Here is a 17,982-nt window from a genome sequence, read left to right on the forward strand (position 1 = left end):
TCTCTTGAATAAAGATTAAAAATTTTACCTCTCCAGCTCAGCTCCAGCAAGAGGTTCCCTGGTGCATGTGACATAATATGTTCTTTAAGATTTGTGTTCCTGCCTTGAGTACTCAAATTTGATTTGAATATAATGAAACTATATGGAAAAGAAAAGTAGTACTAGACTTTTAAGAAGATAATTTTTAAAAATTATAGTTTTTTGGGGTCACAATTGTGAGTAAAGTTACATAGGCTTCAGCCTTTTCTTTAATACATCCTCTCAGTTTCTTTGGGTGAGATGATCCAAGAACAGGGGAAACCAGAAATGTAAAACCTTCATCTACTCTAGAAGACCATGAAAGTTAAATTATTCACATTGGATTTACACTGTAATGAGGTTTTGTATAGATTGCCCCACTGCTTTATAGGAGGGTCTGAAACCATCCCACTATTTTCTTTTTATTTGTTTGTTTCAGTTTTGTAAAGTTGCCCCAAAATCTATGCCTTTAGAAAATAATTTCTGCTTCCTTTTCTCTCCATTAAAAGTAATACATAAAATAAGATGACTTGTACTTCACATTTTAGAACTCAATCCCATTTACAACTGTTTTGTAACTTCACTAACTTGTCAAATGAGGCATCCTAATTTTTGCTTCATGAAATACAAATAAACATATATATCTTACTCTTTCATTTCTTCCAGTTAAATGTTAAGGGTACAGCTAAATCAGATTTAAAAAACCCCAATATGTGATGCCAGGAATAAAATTTTTTTCCTATTTAGGCAAAGACTCTACAGCAAGAATTAGGATACCTTGTTGACTTAAAGTCCGTTAAAAATCTGCAGTTGGATTTTGATAAAGTTGAGTTGTATTTCCTAGAGACAGGTTGTAGGCCCCTCTGTATGCTCTGTGTTCTTGTAATTTTGCACAGAGCCTGAAGAATGGACAACACAAAATTCCTTCCTGATTTATAATTCGCAGGCAGAAAATCTAAAACTAATTAAAGAAACAAAACACAATTTTAACAGTTTCTTTATCTTACATCTATAACTGTTTTTTCTTTCTAATTTTTCATTTAAAAATTTTGCTTTCATTTTTTAAAGAAGCTCTGCTGAGAAACTTTGAGAGTCATAGTCCCGCAAAATGGCTGAGTCACTCCACATCTGTGAAAGTTAGCAGCTTTCTCCTAACTGCCTCAGCTGAATCTGTCTCCTGATGATAACGTGGGTTGTAGCTGGAGGGATTCTGAGCCCAAGTATGTAACAGTTCTCTAGTCACTATCTGAAACAGACTAGACAATTCTATGTGAATTGTATTTCTTTCTCTCCCTCTTTGCCTCTCTCTCTTTTGGATACATTTTTTTTCTTGCCAGGTTCTAGACCTTTAGGAAAAGTGGAACACTTTGCAAAGGAAACTGTGAGTAAAGAATTCTTTACAGTGCAATTTGTCCCTAATATAATTAGGAAAGGAGTTTGAACTTTCTGTACTATCTTTGACAGATGGATTAAGACTAGTTTTTGACTCTTAAAAAGCAGAGAAGTTCAATTCTGATTCTCTTTTTGTGACTGTTTCACCTTAAACAACGACCTTGAGCTTGTGGCTATACAGCACTAAAATCCAGCATGACCTGTCTACGTGGGTTCACAGAGAGAATGACTAAATAACTTGGAACAAAATAATACACAATACTGATTTGAGTCTCCATAGAGTGATTTAGTTCTATAGCCAAACAAGTAAAGGCCATCTACAGAACAGTAATTATGTTTAGAAAGAAGGAGATTAAATTTGAACTTTATATTGAATGTTATGACTGAGATAAACTAGGTTGGATTTCTGCCTATATCCAGATGAATGAAGGTGGACTCTTTGGACATTTTGCAGAATATTGTCACAAAGAAGTGGGATCCCACTATAGAAAGGGGTATTTTATGTTGTTTGAGATACAATGTTTTGTATTTCAAAAGCCAATTACTGAGATAGTATAATTTGGAATTTGTGATTATTGGGTAGAAGATGGACTGAACTTTTAATTTTTAGTGCATGTGAATTAAGCAAATAAAAAGAGTAAAGAATATATGAGCTATATTTTTAAGTAAGAAGAAAACATTTAAAAATGTTTATATATATATCATTGGTCAAGTTAATAGCAAACTATTTTTAATCACTCATTAAATTAAGTTCAGAACGATCAGTATTTGTTAACACTTTATAAGCCTTTGAAAGCAATCAAATTATGTTTTTTGTCCACCTGAAACTGGTTTTGCTAATTTATACTTGACTTATGTCATTTGCCCAAATTAATTCTATTTATAAAACTTAATAAATGTTGGTACAATTTTATGTGAAAAGTTGGAAAATTCTGACTGATCAAGAATTATTACCCTAAGTGGTAGCTGTCTATGGGTAAAATTATATAAATGTACTAGAACTCTTCTAACAACAGGCTTTTACAGGCTTAAAGATACCTGAACACAAATCCAACGTGAGTAAATGCCTTGAGACATATAAAAGGAATAATATACTAGAAATTCAAAAACCAGTAATAGATAGAAGTTTTTAACTTGCAGGCTATGGAGAGCAGTGGGCCGAAGGTGCTGGAAACAGCAGAAGAGATACAGCAGAGGCGTCAGGAGGTGTTGACTCGGTATCAGAGATTCAAGGAGCTGGTTGCTGAGAGGGGCCAGAAGCTTGAAGAGTCCTATCACTACCAGGTTTTCAGACGGGATGCAGATGACCTGGAGAAATGGATCTTGGAGAAACTCAAGATCGCAGGGGATAAGAGCTATGCAGACCCAACTAACATACAGGTCATTCAGTTCCACTGACTTCCCCAAAAACAAACCCTAAAATCTCTAGAAAGGGAAACAGTCCTATAATGTAAGTGTATATGTGGTCAACTGTAGGAAGATGATGTAATAAAAAGATTGGACTACCTGTTAAGGACAGTAATTTTGCCTTTAAATACCTTATGCTTTCAACGTCTTAAGCCTCAGTGTCTTATTAGCAAAGGAAAGTAATTCTAGACAGCATTCTATGAATATAATATTCATCTGATGTTAAACTATGGACAAAAGAGTGAGAGTTCAAAGAATTTGTTCATATGATTTCAATGTTTTGTGACATTAAGGGTGGAATTGAGGTGAAGAGTCAGTTATCAATGCTTCTGAAACGACTGATTTCCACTCTCCTCAGCAATACATGAGTTAACCAGGGTTTTTCCTGGGTTTTCTCCAAATGGCTAGTGTCACGTCCCTTGTTAAGTTCGAATGAGAGGTCCCAGGAGGAGAAGTTTGATGGGTGTTCCCACCCTTACCTGTATTATAGCATGTAACATAGTTATGATCAGAAGAAAGGTTTATGTGACTAAAAGGAGCAATAAATATTGGAGAGGGAGAACCTGAGCAAAAAAAAAAAGATATTTATTAACTGTATCAATTTATATGTGACAACAATAACATAATATGTCATGCAAAGTGTATTTTAAAAAGTCATTATTGTAATGACCATCTTCCTCATTGTTCTCTACTGCACTTGGATTTTCTTTTCTGGAAAAGGAATTTCTCTTTACTGAAGAAGAAAAACTCTGTGTTATCTTCTTTCATTCCCACAGAAGACAATTAAAACTTTAAAATAAGAAGGTATTTACTGGAAATTTCCCAAAGACAATGGGGACAGGGAGAAACCTTTCTCAGTGGTCACTGACTTTGAACCTGGGACCCTTTGAAAATCTGTGTGCAGTGGTTCTGCCTAGAGTGACCATTTCTTTCAGGATGTTACTGACCAACTATGGTCATAGGTTATCACTTAATTTAAGTTGGGCAACAAGTAGTTCCGACTGAAAGTAAGAAGAACAAAAGGGCCTTTTCTAGTCTAGGGAGACTTCAGAGTCCTTGTCCCTTAAACTCTTCAAACAAAGGATGCTGTCCATTTGAATCTTTTTTGAAATCTTTCTCCCTTTGTCCATAATGTCTCTTTCTCTTTACAGTCCACGTGCTATTGCTTTGGTGCCACTAAATTTACATAGTTATTCATTAGCTATAAACTCTGATTTCTAAACTTCAGGGGAAATACCAGAAACATGAATCCTTCGAAGCTGAGGTGCAAGCAAAATCAAGGGTTATTCCTGAGCTGGAAGAAATCAGGCAAGTCCGATTTGCTGAGGGGCATTTTGCCCATGAGGACACCAAAGTAAGTATATGGTAGGGCTCTCAAAGTTAAGTTTCTTATAGTTGATTATGTTATTGGGTTTTAAGTGATTATACTGGCTGCAGACCTTGATGTAGCTGGCTTGAAATTAGGGCTCCTACCTCTTATCTTCTATGGGGTAGGGGTAAGAAAGATGATGGGATATCCTTGTGTTCCTTGGGGTTTGGAGAAGGGCTATGATACAAAAGCTGTCATGGCATCACATTCCTCCTTATGCCACTGCAGAATAAATTGACTCAAGATCAAGCCTACTTCAATCTTGCTCCACATTTCCCAGATAATGAATTTCTCAAATGTTTTAATTATTTCTTCTGACCTCAGAGTCCCTGTCCCTTAAACTCTTCAAACAAAGGATGCTGTCCATTTGAATCTTTTCTGAAATCTTTCTCCCTTTGTCCATAACGTCTCTTTCTCTTTACAGTCCACATGCTATGATCACTATTATAGATTTCCAAACCCTCCTGGTCACTTTGAAAACCTGAAACCTGTGAAACTTTACTAACAATTGTCACCCTAATAAACTTTAAAAAAAAAAAAAGAAAATCTCCTAAAATCCCTTATCTTCAAAAAATCCTCCCTGAACATTGAACATAAGATCACCACCACTTTGGGACCCATTATTAATGTGTCTGCTCTTTTCTAACTTAATCTATGTACTCTTCCAACATGATTTTGTTGATATAGTCAATTCAGGATCTTTTATGTATGAATGAATTTTTTACTGTTTATTTTTTTAAATTATTAAAACATGTGTATTACATGTTTTAAATTTTTTAAAAATTTATTTTGCAATTACCATTAACGTACATTATAATATTAGTTTCACATGTACAAACCAGCACAGTGATTAGACATTTATGTATCTCACAAAGTGATCACCCCAACAAGTCTACCACCCATCTGACACTGTACATAGTTATTATAATATTATTGAGTATATTCCCTATGCTGTACCTCAGATCCCCATGAGATAATTTTTGTATTCTTCATAGTTTTGCATGCCATCAACATCCTACATTAATTTAAAAATTTGAGAAATGTTTGAAACATCTTTATGTCTAGGTATCAGACTCACTAGAGTTATGTCACATTGTATCACACAGGATTCAGAGAAAAATGTGATCTACGTGTTACCCTGACCAATGGAATAGTTGAAAAATATAAGATTCTTGAAGACATGACATAGATGATAACTTCAATTTTACAAGATGTACCACATAATCTTCAAGCTAACCTGGCATCAAATCCCTCAAGCATATAGTCTCAAAGTCCTTTTATTGCTTTGGTGCCACTAAAATTTTTTTTTTTTTTTTGTAAGCCAGCAAAATTGTAGTTTTTTTTAAAAAATTAAAGTTTATTGGGGTGACAACGGTTAGTAAAGTTACATAGGATTCAAATGTACAATTCTTATAGTTACATAGTTTTCAGGTGTATACTTCTGTAAACATCATCTATATGTCATATTATGTGTTCACCACCCAGCATCAGTTCTCCTTCTGTCACCATATATTTGATCCTGCTTACCCTCATTTACCACACCCCTTCCCCCTTACTTTCTGGTAGCTACTGAACTATTGTCTATGTCTATGAGTTTTTGTTTCTTAGTTTGTTTATCTTATTCCTTTGTTGCTTTCAGTTTTATGTCCCACTTATCAGTGAAATATGGTTCTCAACTTTTTCTGTCTGATTTATTTTGCTTAGCATAATAATCTCAAGATCCATCCATATTATCACAAATCCACCCATATTATCACAAATGGCACTATTTCATCTTTTTTATGACTGAGTAGTATTCCACTGTATATATATACCACATCTTCCTTATCCAATCATCTATCAAAGGACACTTTGGTTGTTTCCATGTCTTGGCCACTGTAAATTAAACTGCAATGAACATTGGAGCACATATATCTATGTTTTCAGATTTTTGGGATAGCTGGGTTACCCCAGGTAGAGGGATTGCTGGGTCATATGGTAATTCTATTCTTAATTTTTTGAGGAATCCCCACACTGTCTTCCATAACTACACCAATCTGAATTCCCACCAACAGTGTATGAGGGTTCCTTTTTCTCCACAGCCTCTCCAACACTTGTTATTATTTGTCTTGTTGATGATAGCCATTCTAACTGGTGTGACATGATATCTCATTGTGGCTTTTATTTGCATTTCTCTGTTGATTAGTGATGGTGAACATTTTTTCATATGTCTATTGGCCATTTTTATTTCCTCTTTGGAGAAATGTCTATTCAGGTCCTCTGCCCATTTTTGAACTGGATTGTTTGTTTTTTTGTTGTTGAGTTGTATGCATTTTTTATATGTTTCGGATATTAGTCCCTTAATGGAGATATTGTTTGCAAATATCTTCTCCCATTCAGTTGGTTGCCTCTTTATTTTGTTGATGGTTTCTTTTGTTGTGTAGAAGCTTTTCAGCTGGATATAGTCCCAATCATTTATTTTAGCTTTTACTTTCCTTGCTTTTGAGGTCAAATTCATAAAATCATCTTTGAACCCAAGGTCCATAAGTGTAGTTCTTATACTTTCTGGCAAACAGTTCATGCTAAGTTTCTTCTATGACTTTGCCAGTGTTTAGAACACCCTCTTCCCATTACCTACCTGTCTACATTTTATCTGTTTCTTAAGGTTCCATTCAAATGAGCACTATTCCATGAATCCTTACTCCATCCTCTTTTCATGTTTGTAATCACTTTGTTCTATAAAACCCCAAAGCATTTCTAAAAGGTTTTGGCATATGGAAGATAATGTCTGGCTTGGTTTAATAGCTATTCCCATACATATTCTATTTTCTCCTTTAAATATTTATTAAGCAATTAATACCCACATGAATGGGAGGAGACATTTGTATCTAGGTCCCTCTTTGCACAAGTCTCAGTCTGCACCTACTCCACAGCCTTTGTGCCTGAGTGGTTTTGTCTCTCCTCCCCAAAGGTCCATCTGGAGGAATTGCGCCACCTGTGGGACCTGCTGTTAGAGCTGACTCAGGAAAAGGGGATCCTGCTGTTACAGGCCCTGAAGTTCCAGCAGTACTTACAGGAGTGTGCCGACATCTTGGAGTGGATTGGAGACAAGGTATAGAACTAAACAGTATGCGTTTAGGACTTTCTATGCCTTTATCCCATAGCAATTTAGTACAGGCTATAAATTAAGACGTCAAAGCATCTGTTCCTGGACTTTGTTCCTTAAAATAAGAAGGAATTTTGGCAAAGATTCTGGAGGTTATTAACACTGGTGGGGAGGAGGGTAAGTTTAAATATATGAGTCTGAATATGAAGAAGGCAAGATTTACACAAAAACACTCATTGAAAGATGATCTGGGCTTGTCTCCCTGATCCTTAACTCCTCTTCTAGGTGTTTGCTCCTAATCTATGTCCAGGCTGAGAGTATTGCCAGCTCTTTCCCTAGTCCTTTGTATCCCAATGCCTATAACTATTGAGATTTCTAGTTTTCTAAATATTTAAAGAATAATACTATAGTTAGGCCTGAAGATTTACACAAGCAAGTGCTTACTACAATGACTTTGTAGATATTCAGTATGTTGAATTGAGTAGAAAAAGGATGAATTTATTTTTAAGTTCTAAATTTAGGTTTTATGTTGCAAAACATAAAGGGGGTTTCCATGGACTCTGGCCAACAATACCCCTGATTATATGAAAGATTACGCCCAAAGAGCACTGTCCCCTGGGCCAGTGTACTATCTGAGGAAATATACTCCTGCTTTTGGCTCTTTCCAGAAGTGGTTCTTCTAGGCTCCACTTGTAGCTCCTTCTGAGTTATTCTAGGAAGGCAGACAGGGACTTGAAGCATTTTACCTGAAGAAATTAGTAAATCTTTCCTGATGACTCAATAGACTTTTCTGTGTCTACAGGAAGCCATAGTGACATCCGTAGAACTGGGTGAGGACTGGGAACGCACAGAGGTTTTGCATAAGAAATTTGAAGAGTTCCAAGTAGACCTGGCAGCTCGAAAGGGGAGAGTGGATGGAGTGAACCAATATGCTAATGAGTGTACTGAGGTAAGGTGGGAAACAAGGGAGTCAATCCAGGGAGAGTGTCCTTCAAGAAGAACTTCTGGCCATTAGTAGGTGGGACATGAGGGATATAGGACATTGTGAGAAAAACAAAGGGATGTATGTCCCTGAAGTAACATGCCCAAAGCAGTTTCTTCTCTCTAAATCCATCCTTTGCCAGTCCATGGAAATGGAGGTATGAGTGAGTAAGTGATTGAGCGTGTGTATGTGTGTGTGTAGAGGAATTAAATACACAATGAGATAACTTCTGCATTGTGCAGTACACTAATTACTCATGTTTATGCATTAATCTTTCTTCATGAAGAAGAATCAGAATAAAGTATCAAAGAATATAAAATAATGGTGGGTTATCATAATATATATGTATCACCATACATAATTTTTATGTGAGGGGAAGAGAAAAGGAGGCAGATTTAGCTTTAGTTATTTAAGAAAATGCTTAAATAAGTTTTCAGTATTTGAGCAAATACTCAGTGTGTGAATAAATAACCCTATTATATGCAAGAAAATTGGGAAGCCAGTCTGATTTTTTATATGTGTAAAAAACAACTAGAAGCTCCAACAGTTGGGTCTTATGCTTTTCAATTTATGGTTTCATTATCATTGTAGTTTTATAAAGGGAATTATTTTTCTGAGTTAATAAAAACAATATTTCAAGTTGAATAGGTACTGGAGTAGGGAAAATAATCTTTTTCTCAATTTTCTTTTCAGGCTACATGTCCAACAGTTTCTAAATTTTCTCTGTCCACCACCTTCCTCTTGTAGAAAATTTTCAGTTATCTATTGTTAGCAAAACTTAAAACAACAAACGTTTTTTCATGATTCAGTGCGTCAGATTCACTGATTCATGACTGTGATTCAGCTGCTCAGCTGGGCAGTTTTCCTGATCTCACCTGGTATTTTTAAATGGCTGTAGTTATTTGGTGCTCAGTTGTGGTGGAGGACCTAAAATGGCCTTGGTCCCATGTCTGGAGTCTTGGCAAGGATAATGAAGGCTTTCTCCATATGGTTTCTCATATTTCAGTAGCCCATACATTTTTGTGTCAGTGTTCCAAGAAGGTGAGAACAGAAGCTGAAATGCCTCTTGAGGCCTAAGTGCTGGAATTAATAGACTATGATTTCTGCCACATTCTATATTGTTAAGCAAGCCACAGGCCAACCTCTGTCCAAAGCATGAGGAAATAGACTCCATCTCGTGAAAGCAGGAACTCATACAAAATAATACAGCTATTTTTTCTAATCTATCATAGGAAGGGTTAATCCAACATAGAGTATATCCTCTGCTCTTTTGAAGTAGGGCTCACACAGCTACAATACAAAGGGCCACATACTCAGGAAGGAGACTAGAGGTAATTCTGCCTGGACAGACTTCAGAATGGAAATGGAAATGGGAACAGGGACAGAAGGACTAGGGAGACTTGGGTATATGAGAACTACTCACATTTCCAAATGTTTAAACAAGCTGATGCTGCTAGATTAATTTAGTATTCATAAATCTCATAGCATCAGATGGTTTGCAAAAATGTGTAAAATTTTCTGCAAAATTAGACATGTATGCATATGTGTATAATTATGGGTAGAAGAAAATTGTTCTTATTAGATTCTCAAAGGTGTCAGGACGTCAAAAGAGTTAAGAACTGCAGTATTAGTTTTGGAAAACTGTCATATTTCAAAAAGGGTTTTTTTCTTCTTTTCTTTTGTTTTTGGGATTGTTAGGGGATTTAGCAGGCATCAACAAAATGTTCTAAAAATACTTCTTGGTTGGGCAACCTGTGTTAGTAGGCTATACCAATGCTGTGGGCAAAAGGTACAACCTCTGGCAGGTTATTTTTCTAAATTTTGGTAATGTTGATCAGGTTAGAGCTAGGGAGCAAGGCAAAAGTGAATTTCAGTATCTGGCTATATGGTCATTCTCCACTTCTGACAAAATATGAACCAGTGTGAACTGAGAAGTGTTTAAATGATGAAATAATCTCATCTTACCGCATAACTCCAGTATTTGTTTCATTTCAAAGGAGAACCACCCTGAGCTGCCTTTGATTAAGTTAAAGCAGGATGAGGTGAATGCTGCCTGGGAGCATCTCCATGGTCTGGCTCTCCAGCGATGGAAAACACTGTCCAATGCTGCAGACCTCCAGAGATTCAAAAGGTATGATTCTGAGCACCATTATAGGAAACTACGCAATAGCACCGTGGTTTGGTTTTTTTTTTAAATTAAGTTTGTTGGGGGTGACAATTCGTAAAGTTACATAGGTTTCAAATGTTCAATTCTATAATATATCATCTATATATCACATTGTGTGCTCACCACCCAGAGTCAGTTCTCTTACCATCATCATATATTTGACTCCATTTACCTTCTTCTACCATCCTCCCTTCCCGCTTACCCGCTGGTAACCACTAAATTGTTGTCTGTGTCTATGAGTTTTTGTTTCTTTGTTTGTCTTGTTCCTTTGTTGCTTTTGGTTATATCCCATATATGAGTGAAGTCATATGGTTCTTGACTTTTTCTATCTGACTTATTTTGCTTAGCATAGTAATCTCAAGATCCATCCATGTTGTCACAAATGGCAATATTTCATCCTTTCTCATGGCAGAGTAGTATTCCATTGTATATATATATACCACATCTTTACCAGTCATCTATTAAAGGATACTTTGGTTGTTTTCATGCTTTGGCCACTGTAAATAGTGCTGCAATGAACATAAGAGTATATTTATCTTTAGAGATAAATGTTTTCAGATTTTTTGGGTAGACACCCAAGAGAGGGATTGCTGGGTTATATGGTAATTCTATTCATTTTTTTAGGAGCCTCCATACTGTTTTCCATGGTGGCTGTACCAATTTATATTCCCACCAACAGTGTATGAGGGGAAAACACCATGTTTTTTATTTGTGTTAGCCTTTGTCTACTGTTAGAAATTAGTAGCCAATACCTTAAACTAAAGAAAATCAGGTGTTTACCTTTAAGAGAGCAAAGAAGAGGGTAGTTAAAAACAAAACAAAACTGTAAGCCACCATGTAGCCAAGTTTGTAGTCCCTGGAGCCCAAAAGAATGAAAATAGCTCTGGTGAATTAGTGATGGAAACTCTGCAGAGGCAAGAAAAGCAGATTAATAATTGGATGGGGGGGGAAAGTGGGGTTTGGAAGAAGAAAGACATTCATGAAGAGCTGATCCAGATATTGTCAGAATGCCCAGGTCTCTACATCTCAGTGGAAACCATTAAAAGCAAAAACTCTTTATATTACTTTCTGCTAGTGTATAGGAAGATGGTAGTTTATAACTGGGTGAACTAGGTTGGGCCTTCTGTGTGCTCTGTTTGCCCTAGAATGCTTGCCATCTTCTTTTGTTGAAGCTCATGTGGATATCTGGCAGGGATGTGACAGAAGCCATCCAGTGGATCAAGGAGAAGGAGCCTCAACTAACCTCTGAGGACTATGGCAAAGACCTTGTTAGCTCTGAGGCACTGTTTCACAGACACAAGGGACTTGAGAGGAACCTTGCAGTCATGGATGACAAGGTAAGCCACTGTTGAAGAAATGGCTGGTCCCTTGAGCTATAAGAGGTATTTGGTGATCATCTGGCCTCCAGAGAGCACAGTAAATTCACTATTTCAATGAAGTAGAAATTCTGTGGCCCTTGAACATACCTCCTCATTCTAGTTCATAACTTGTATGTAAATATTTGATATCCTTTATTTTTAAAAAATTATATATACATTTATGTTTTGTATTTGTGTTATATGCCATTGAGTTTGCTCCTACTTCTGGAGACCTTATGAATGAATGAGTGATGTCCACAATGTCCTGCCCTCAACAGCCCTGCTCAGCTCCTGTAGACTCGTGTCTATGGCTTTTTTTTTTTTATGTAGTCAATCCATCCCATATTTGGTCTTCCTCTTTTCCTGCTGCCTTCCATTGCTCCCCAGTGTTATTGTATTTTCCAAAAAACCCTGCCTTCTAATGATGTGTCTAAAGTAGGACACCTTCAGTTTTGTCATTTTTGCTTCCAGTAATGTTTCAGGCTTAATTTGCTCTAGGGCTCACTTATTCATCTTTCTTGCAGGCCAACATATCTGTAGAGCTCTCATCCAATACCATATTTCAAATGAATCTGTTTTTCTCTATAAGCCTTCTTCAATGTACAGCTTTCACATTTGTACGTAGTAATTGGGAATACGGGGGTGTAGATGATCTTAGTGTTGGTCTCTAATGACACTTCTTTGCTCGTGGTGATCTTTCCTAATTCTCTCTCTCTCTCTCTATTTATTAGTTTTAGGTGTACAAGTCAACATACTGATAAGACATTTACATAACTCACAAAATAATAACCCCAATAAATCTATTACCCATCTGACACTACAGTTATTAGAACATTACTGACTATATTCCTTATGCTGTACTATATACATCTCCATAACTATCTTTTTTAATTATAGTAGACACCTAATATTATTTTATATTCATTTTAGGTGTATAGCATAGTGGTTAGACATTTGTATAATTTATGAAGCAATCCCCCTGATAAGTCTAGTAACCATCTGATACTATACATAGTTTTTACAATATTATTGACTATATTCCCCATATTGTATTTTACATCCCCGTGACTCTTTTGTAACTACCAATTTGTATTTCTTAATTTCTTCACTTTTCTTTCCCAGCCCCCCAGCCCCCCTGATATCTAGTAGCCATCAGTTTTTTCTCTGTATCTATGGGTCTGTTTCTGTTTTGTTTGTTAGTTTAGTTTGTCCTTTAGATTCCATATATAAGTGAGATCATTATACTAAGTAAACTAAGCCAGACTGAGAAAAACAAATACCATATGATCTTAGCCTTCTCTTGATTTCTTGGTTGCAGTCTCCATTTGAATTGATAACTGAACCAAGGTAAGCAAAATCTTTAACAATTTCAATGTCTTTGTTGTCTATGTTAAAGTTGTGTATTTCTTCTGTAGTCTGATTTTTGTCTTTTTGAAACCAAATGCAGTCCCACTTTGGCACTTTCTTTTTTTGTTTTTCCTGAAAATTTTTTATTATACACAGAGGGGATGGGGCTCAGTCTTTCTTGACTGCCACTTTCCTCATGGCTGCAAGGACATTGCTCAGCTCCTCTTCCTTCCTCTTGGTATGGATGTGTGTCCCCACTCTTTTCTTGATGAACTTCTGGGCCCACTTTTCCTTAGAGACCTTGAGCAGCTCTATGGCACACCATTAATAGGACATTTATTTCTTTCACTTTCATCAGAAGTCATTTCAAATTATTGCTACTTTCTGCCAGTAAGATCGTGTCATATGCATATCTTCAGTGATTGATATTCCACCAATTTTCACTCCTCCTTACTCTGAGTCTAGCCTAGTTTTTTATACAATATTTTCTGTAACCTGGTTAAACAAATAGGGAGGAAAAAATGCACCCTTGTCTGACACCTTGCCTATAAGGAACTATTCTATCTCTTTATATTCTTACCTGACAGTGGCTTCCTTTCCACAATACAGGTTTTACATCAGGACAATCAATCACTGAGGCACCTCCATTTCTTTCAGAGAAACCCATGGCTTTTCATGATCCATAGAGTCAAGTAAAATAAAATAAATTTCTAAATTATATTTTATGATTAAAAAACAAACAAACAAACAACAACAACAACAACAAAAAGATATCTCCAAGAATTGTTTCCTAATTTCACTCAGTACCCTGTGGTCAGAGAGAGTCGTTCCTTTTCTTTCAACTAACCACACTTTCTTGTGTTGCAGCCGAATCCTGTTTCTTTTTTTCCATCACTCAGTATTATATTATTTATTATGAGAAAAGATCAAAGACAAAGTTAAACAAGAACAGAAGAAGTAGAATGGTGGAACAGTTTTCAGAAACTAGAACCAGGGACAGAACTATGATTAAAGCACAGCAAGTGGGGATCTTCCTATGAGCTGACTCTGCTGTAGATGTTCAGGAGTAATTGTTTTTAATTATGGTTATAGATGCAATGGAAAGAAGTAAGGATGGGAATCATTCAAGAATACAGGCTTTCTCCAAATTCTAGCGTGTCTATGTCTACTCCTCTAGGCATAGGAACTTGGGTTTTCCAGCTTTTGGAAGAGAACCCAAAGGTGGATTTAATAATGTACTTCAAGTTTCTCTGAGTTTATTATAAAAAGGGAAGAAGTTATTTATTCCCCTATCTATTAATAAAATCTCATGATTTTATGAATAATGGTAATGAAATCCCAAGCTCTAGACAATACCTGATTTCAGTTGGGTTTAATTAAAGGGCTAATGGTAACATGTGGAAAGTCGCCTGTATCCACAGTTTTACTCTAGTAACTCTACTACTCAGGAATTGTGCTCAAAATGGTTTAGCATTAGTGGCATTTCTTGTCCTCCTAGACAGAAACGTCTTTCTGATTCCCACAATAATATTTATGAAAGCAGTATTAAGGGTGGTGAAGCACAGACTTAGGTCTAAACCTTACTTCTGACACTTAGTAGCTGAGTGATCTTGAGCAAATAAAATACTTTATCTTTCAGTTTTGTCATAAAAGGGAACTAGGAGTATTTTGTACTTCATAATATTATTGAAGGAAGACTATAAAACAAGAAAATGCATGACAAGTGTTTAGCACAGTGAGAGACAAAAAGTGCGCAGTAAGTTATCATTAATATAGTACATTAGTATATTAATATAAATATATAAATATAAATGTATTAATAAATTATTATTATTCCTAAGATTTTGTTATGTCTCTCCAATAAAACTTTGCCAGGACGAATCAGAGTGCTTGGACTTCCCACTAGGTTTCTTTTTCATCCCAAAGGTGAAGGAGTTATGTGCCAAAGCAGACAAGTTGAAGCTTTCCCATCCTTCAGATGCATCTCAGATCCAGCAGATGAAAGAGGACCTTGTCTTCAACTGGGAGCACATCCGTGCCTTGGCTACCAACAGACATGCAAAGCTGCAGGCTTGTTATTGGTGCAGAATCCCTCCTCTCTGTTATTCTACTTATCTCTACAGGGTCCAGGCATAATACTAAAAATAGAAATAAAAAAGTGAAAGTAGTAAAACAGTGAGGAACTCATACCTCCTGCCTGCTCAGTAGAAGCCAAAGAAGTTTAATTTGCCAAGAGGAGTCTTTTGCAAGCTGATATAATATTTAGCATGACACTTCCCCTCATCTGCCCACCTTTTGTCTTCCTCTATTTGTATAGTCATATGATGATATGAAGCGGCCTGTGGAATTGAAAAAGCAGCTAAAGAAATGTCAAAATCCTGGCTCTAGCTGAGAAATTGAAAGAAATTTCCAAGCTGAAGAGTATAAAATATATCTGCAATGATTTGGTTTGGTTTGCAAAAAAAACTGGATATCATGTTAGCAATTAATTTCATGGTTAATTGTTAAATCATCAGAAAATAGTGTTTTTCTTATTGTTATGATTTAAAATCAAATGGTGAGCATTTACTTTATTTGAATTGTTTTTGTTTTTTATTAATAAGGTTAAGGCTGAACTAATATACATGAGGGCTCCTGACCCTAACTCTAGCCCCCTCTTCTCACAAGGTGCTTCCTGTCATTTAGATGTTATATGCTTATTGATTGGCCTCATTGGGAGTACTTTACTCCACTTCAAGTTGCCTCTGGAGTAGGTGGCAACTTGCAATGTTGGAGACATAATACCTATCACACAATGACTCATCTACCCAATGGATACACAACCCAGAGTGCAGGACTTAAAACTTGCACCACTGAAAGAATAGGAAAGGGGAGGGGTAGGATTAGGGTAAGTAGTATACTGTGTTTCCCTGAAAATAAGACCTAGCCAGACAATCAGCTCTAATGCGTCTTTTGGAGCAAAAATTATATTATATTATATAAGACTCGGTCTTATTTTACTGTAAGACCGGGTCTTATATTAATTTTTGCTCCAAAAAACGCATTAGAGCTGATTGTCCAGGTGGTCTTATTTTCAGGGAAACATGGTATCTCACATCTTAGCTCAACCCAACCCTAACTCTTCTTCCAAAGTCCATTTACATCTGGTTTCTCCTTCCTGGAATTTACCTTTCCCACAGGTACCAGCGGTTTTTATCTGACTATGATGAGCTCTCAGGCTGGATAAAGGAGAAGACTGCTCTGATTAATGCTGATGAACTACCCACAGATGTGGCTGGTGGGGAAGCCCTACTGGACAGGCATCAGCAACATAAGGTAGAGAGAAAAGGACTTCCCAGCAGGAGGAAAAAGGAGGTGCCAAGAATGCCAGAATGTTTCTTACTGCATTTTAAGACATCTTGTCTTGTGGCCACAGCATGAAATTGACTCGTATGATGATCGATTTCAATCTGCTGATGAGACTGGTCAAGCCTTACTGGATGCCAATCATGAAGCCTCTCATGAAGTTCAGGAAAAGGTAATTAGTTTAATAGAATTTGTGAAATTTTGATACATATTTAGCCCTTGATTAGTCTCATAATGATATGATAATCTCTGAATGGGGAGAGCATAGACATCATACAAATATTTTAGTAATATGAACCCAACTTTCACAGTACTTCCTATTGCTTTAGCTAAATTGAGTCATTTTAAATTCTCAGATGAGATCAAGTATGTCCAGGGTAGTATGGCTGTAAATGGGATCAAATATATAGTGATGGAAGGAGAAATGACTCTGGGTGGTGAACACACAATGTGATATATAGATGATGTATTATGGAATTGTACACTTGAAACCTATGTAATTTTACTAACTATTGTCACCCCAATAAACTTTAATGTAAAAAAAGAAACAGAACTAAGATGAAAGAAGGAAAGAAAGGAAGGAAGGAAGGAAGGAAGGAAGGAAGGAAGGAAGGAAGGAAGGAAGGAAGGAAGGAAGAAAAAAAATTCTCAGGATATAATGTGTGCTGCTTCCTTACCTCTGAATATTTATTTCCTCAACCTAACTTCTATCTAATTTGAAACCTCCATACCACCTTGCCTTGTCACATTTGCTGTTTTATCACTTTCCTATGCTCATCTCTAGATTGTGAATTCTGTGAGAACTGTACCTTATTCATATTTGGGTTTCCTAAGGTGCCTAGCACAATGCCTGGCACCTGTACCTTTTCTTCTCTCCTCTATACAATCTTAAATCAAACTGATTCTCCTCTTTCTGTGTTTTTTTGAATTCACATTAATTGGGGGAATCTTCAAACACTCTGAATTCCACTGAATGAAGAATCAGGTTTGCCATCATCTTAATCTTTTGGATCACATGGGCTCACCTCAACACCTTGACCCTTGTGAGATATTTTGGTCCAGTCACAGTCATAGGAATTCCTTAGGATGATTAAAATTTGCAGGCTTCTTTGAATTTCATTAGATTTCAAGCAACACCTCCAATACTCTGTGATGGATAAGGTTGAGATAAACGTATTTTTAATTCCCCCAGTACTCTATAGGAACATTATAATATGGATTTTATTATTAACAATTTTCTGCCAAAGGAATAGTAGGATCCTAAGTTCTTAAACACCTACCTATTATTCTAAGATTCTGAGAATTTGTGCTGCTTTTTTGATGGACTTAACACAGCAGCTGTGATAATAAGCAGGAATTTCTTGGGTAGGTGCTTGGGAAAAAACAGGCTTTTTGTGGGTTTAATAATGTCATTTTTCTCTTTTCTTGATGGTTCTTACTAGATTTCAGAATAAAATACAAACTTCTGAGACTGATAATTTAAGTACTCTATGAAGTTAAAATTCATAAGGT

At 36.3% G+C, this 17,982-nt stretch overlaps 1 protein-coding gene across 3 annotated transcripts in view; it reads left to right on the plus strand.

Moving 5' to 3' along the window:
• The first annotated feature begins 1,270 nt into the window (after window positions 1–1,270).
• SPTA1 (spectrin alpha, erythrocytic 1) overlaps window positions 1,271–17,982 on the plus strand; it is a 129,003-nt gene continuing 112,291 nt past the window's right edge. For all 3 annotated transcript variants that reach the window (XM_019751299.3, XM_074318724.2, XM_074318725.2), the window contains exons 1-10: window positions 1,271–1,399; window positions 2,551–2,790; window positions 4,046–4,171; window positions 7,137–7,277; window positions 8,074–8,220; window positions 10,251–10,384; window positions 11,613–11,757; window positions 15,052–15,206; window positions 16,305–16,440; window positions 16,541–16,642. In XM_019751299.3, coding sequence (XP_019606858.2) covers window positions 2,554–2,790; window positions 4,046–4,171; window positions 7,137–7,277; window positions 8,074–8,220; window positions 10,251–10,384; window positions 11,613–11,757; window positions 15,052–15,206; window positions 16,305–16,440; window positions 16,541–16,642 — 1,323 coding nt within the window. In that variant the 5' untranslated portion in view covers window positions 1,271–1,399; window positions 2,551–2,553. The remainder of the gene's footprint in view (window positions 1,400–2,550; window positions 2,791–4,045; window positions 4,172–7,136; window positions 7,278–8,073; window positions 8,221–10,250; window positions 10,385–11,612; window positions 11,758–15,051; window positions 15,207–16,304; window positions 16,441–16,540; window positions 16,643–17,982) is intronic.

This window comes from Rhinolophus sinicus, chromosome 7 (genome assembly GCF_057876585.1).
Source record: "Rhinolophus sinicus isolate RSI-liver-muscle chromosome 7, RSI-T2T, whole genome shotgun sequence".
NCBI classification, from domain to species: domain Eukaryota; kingdom Metazoa; phylum Chordata; class Mammalia; order Chiroptera; family Rhinolophidae; genus Rhinolophus; species Rhinolophus sinicus.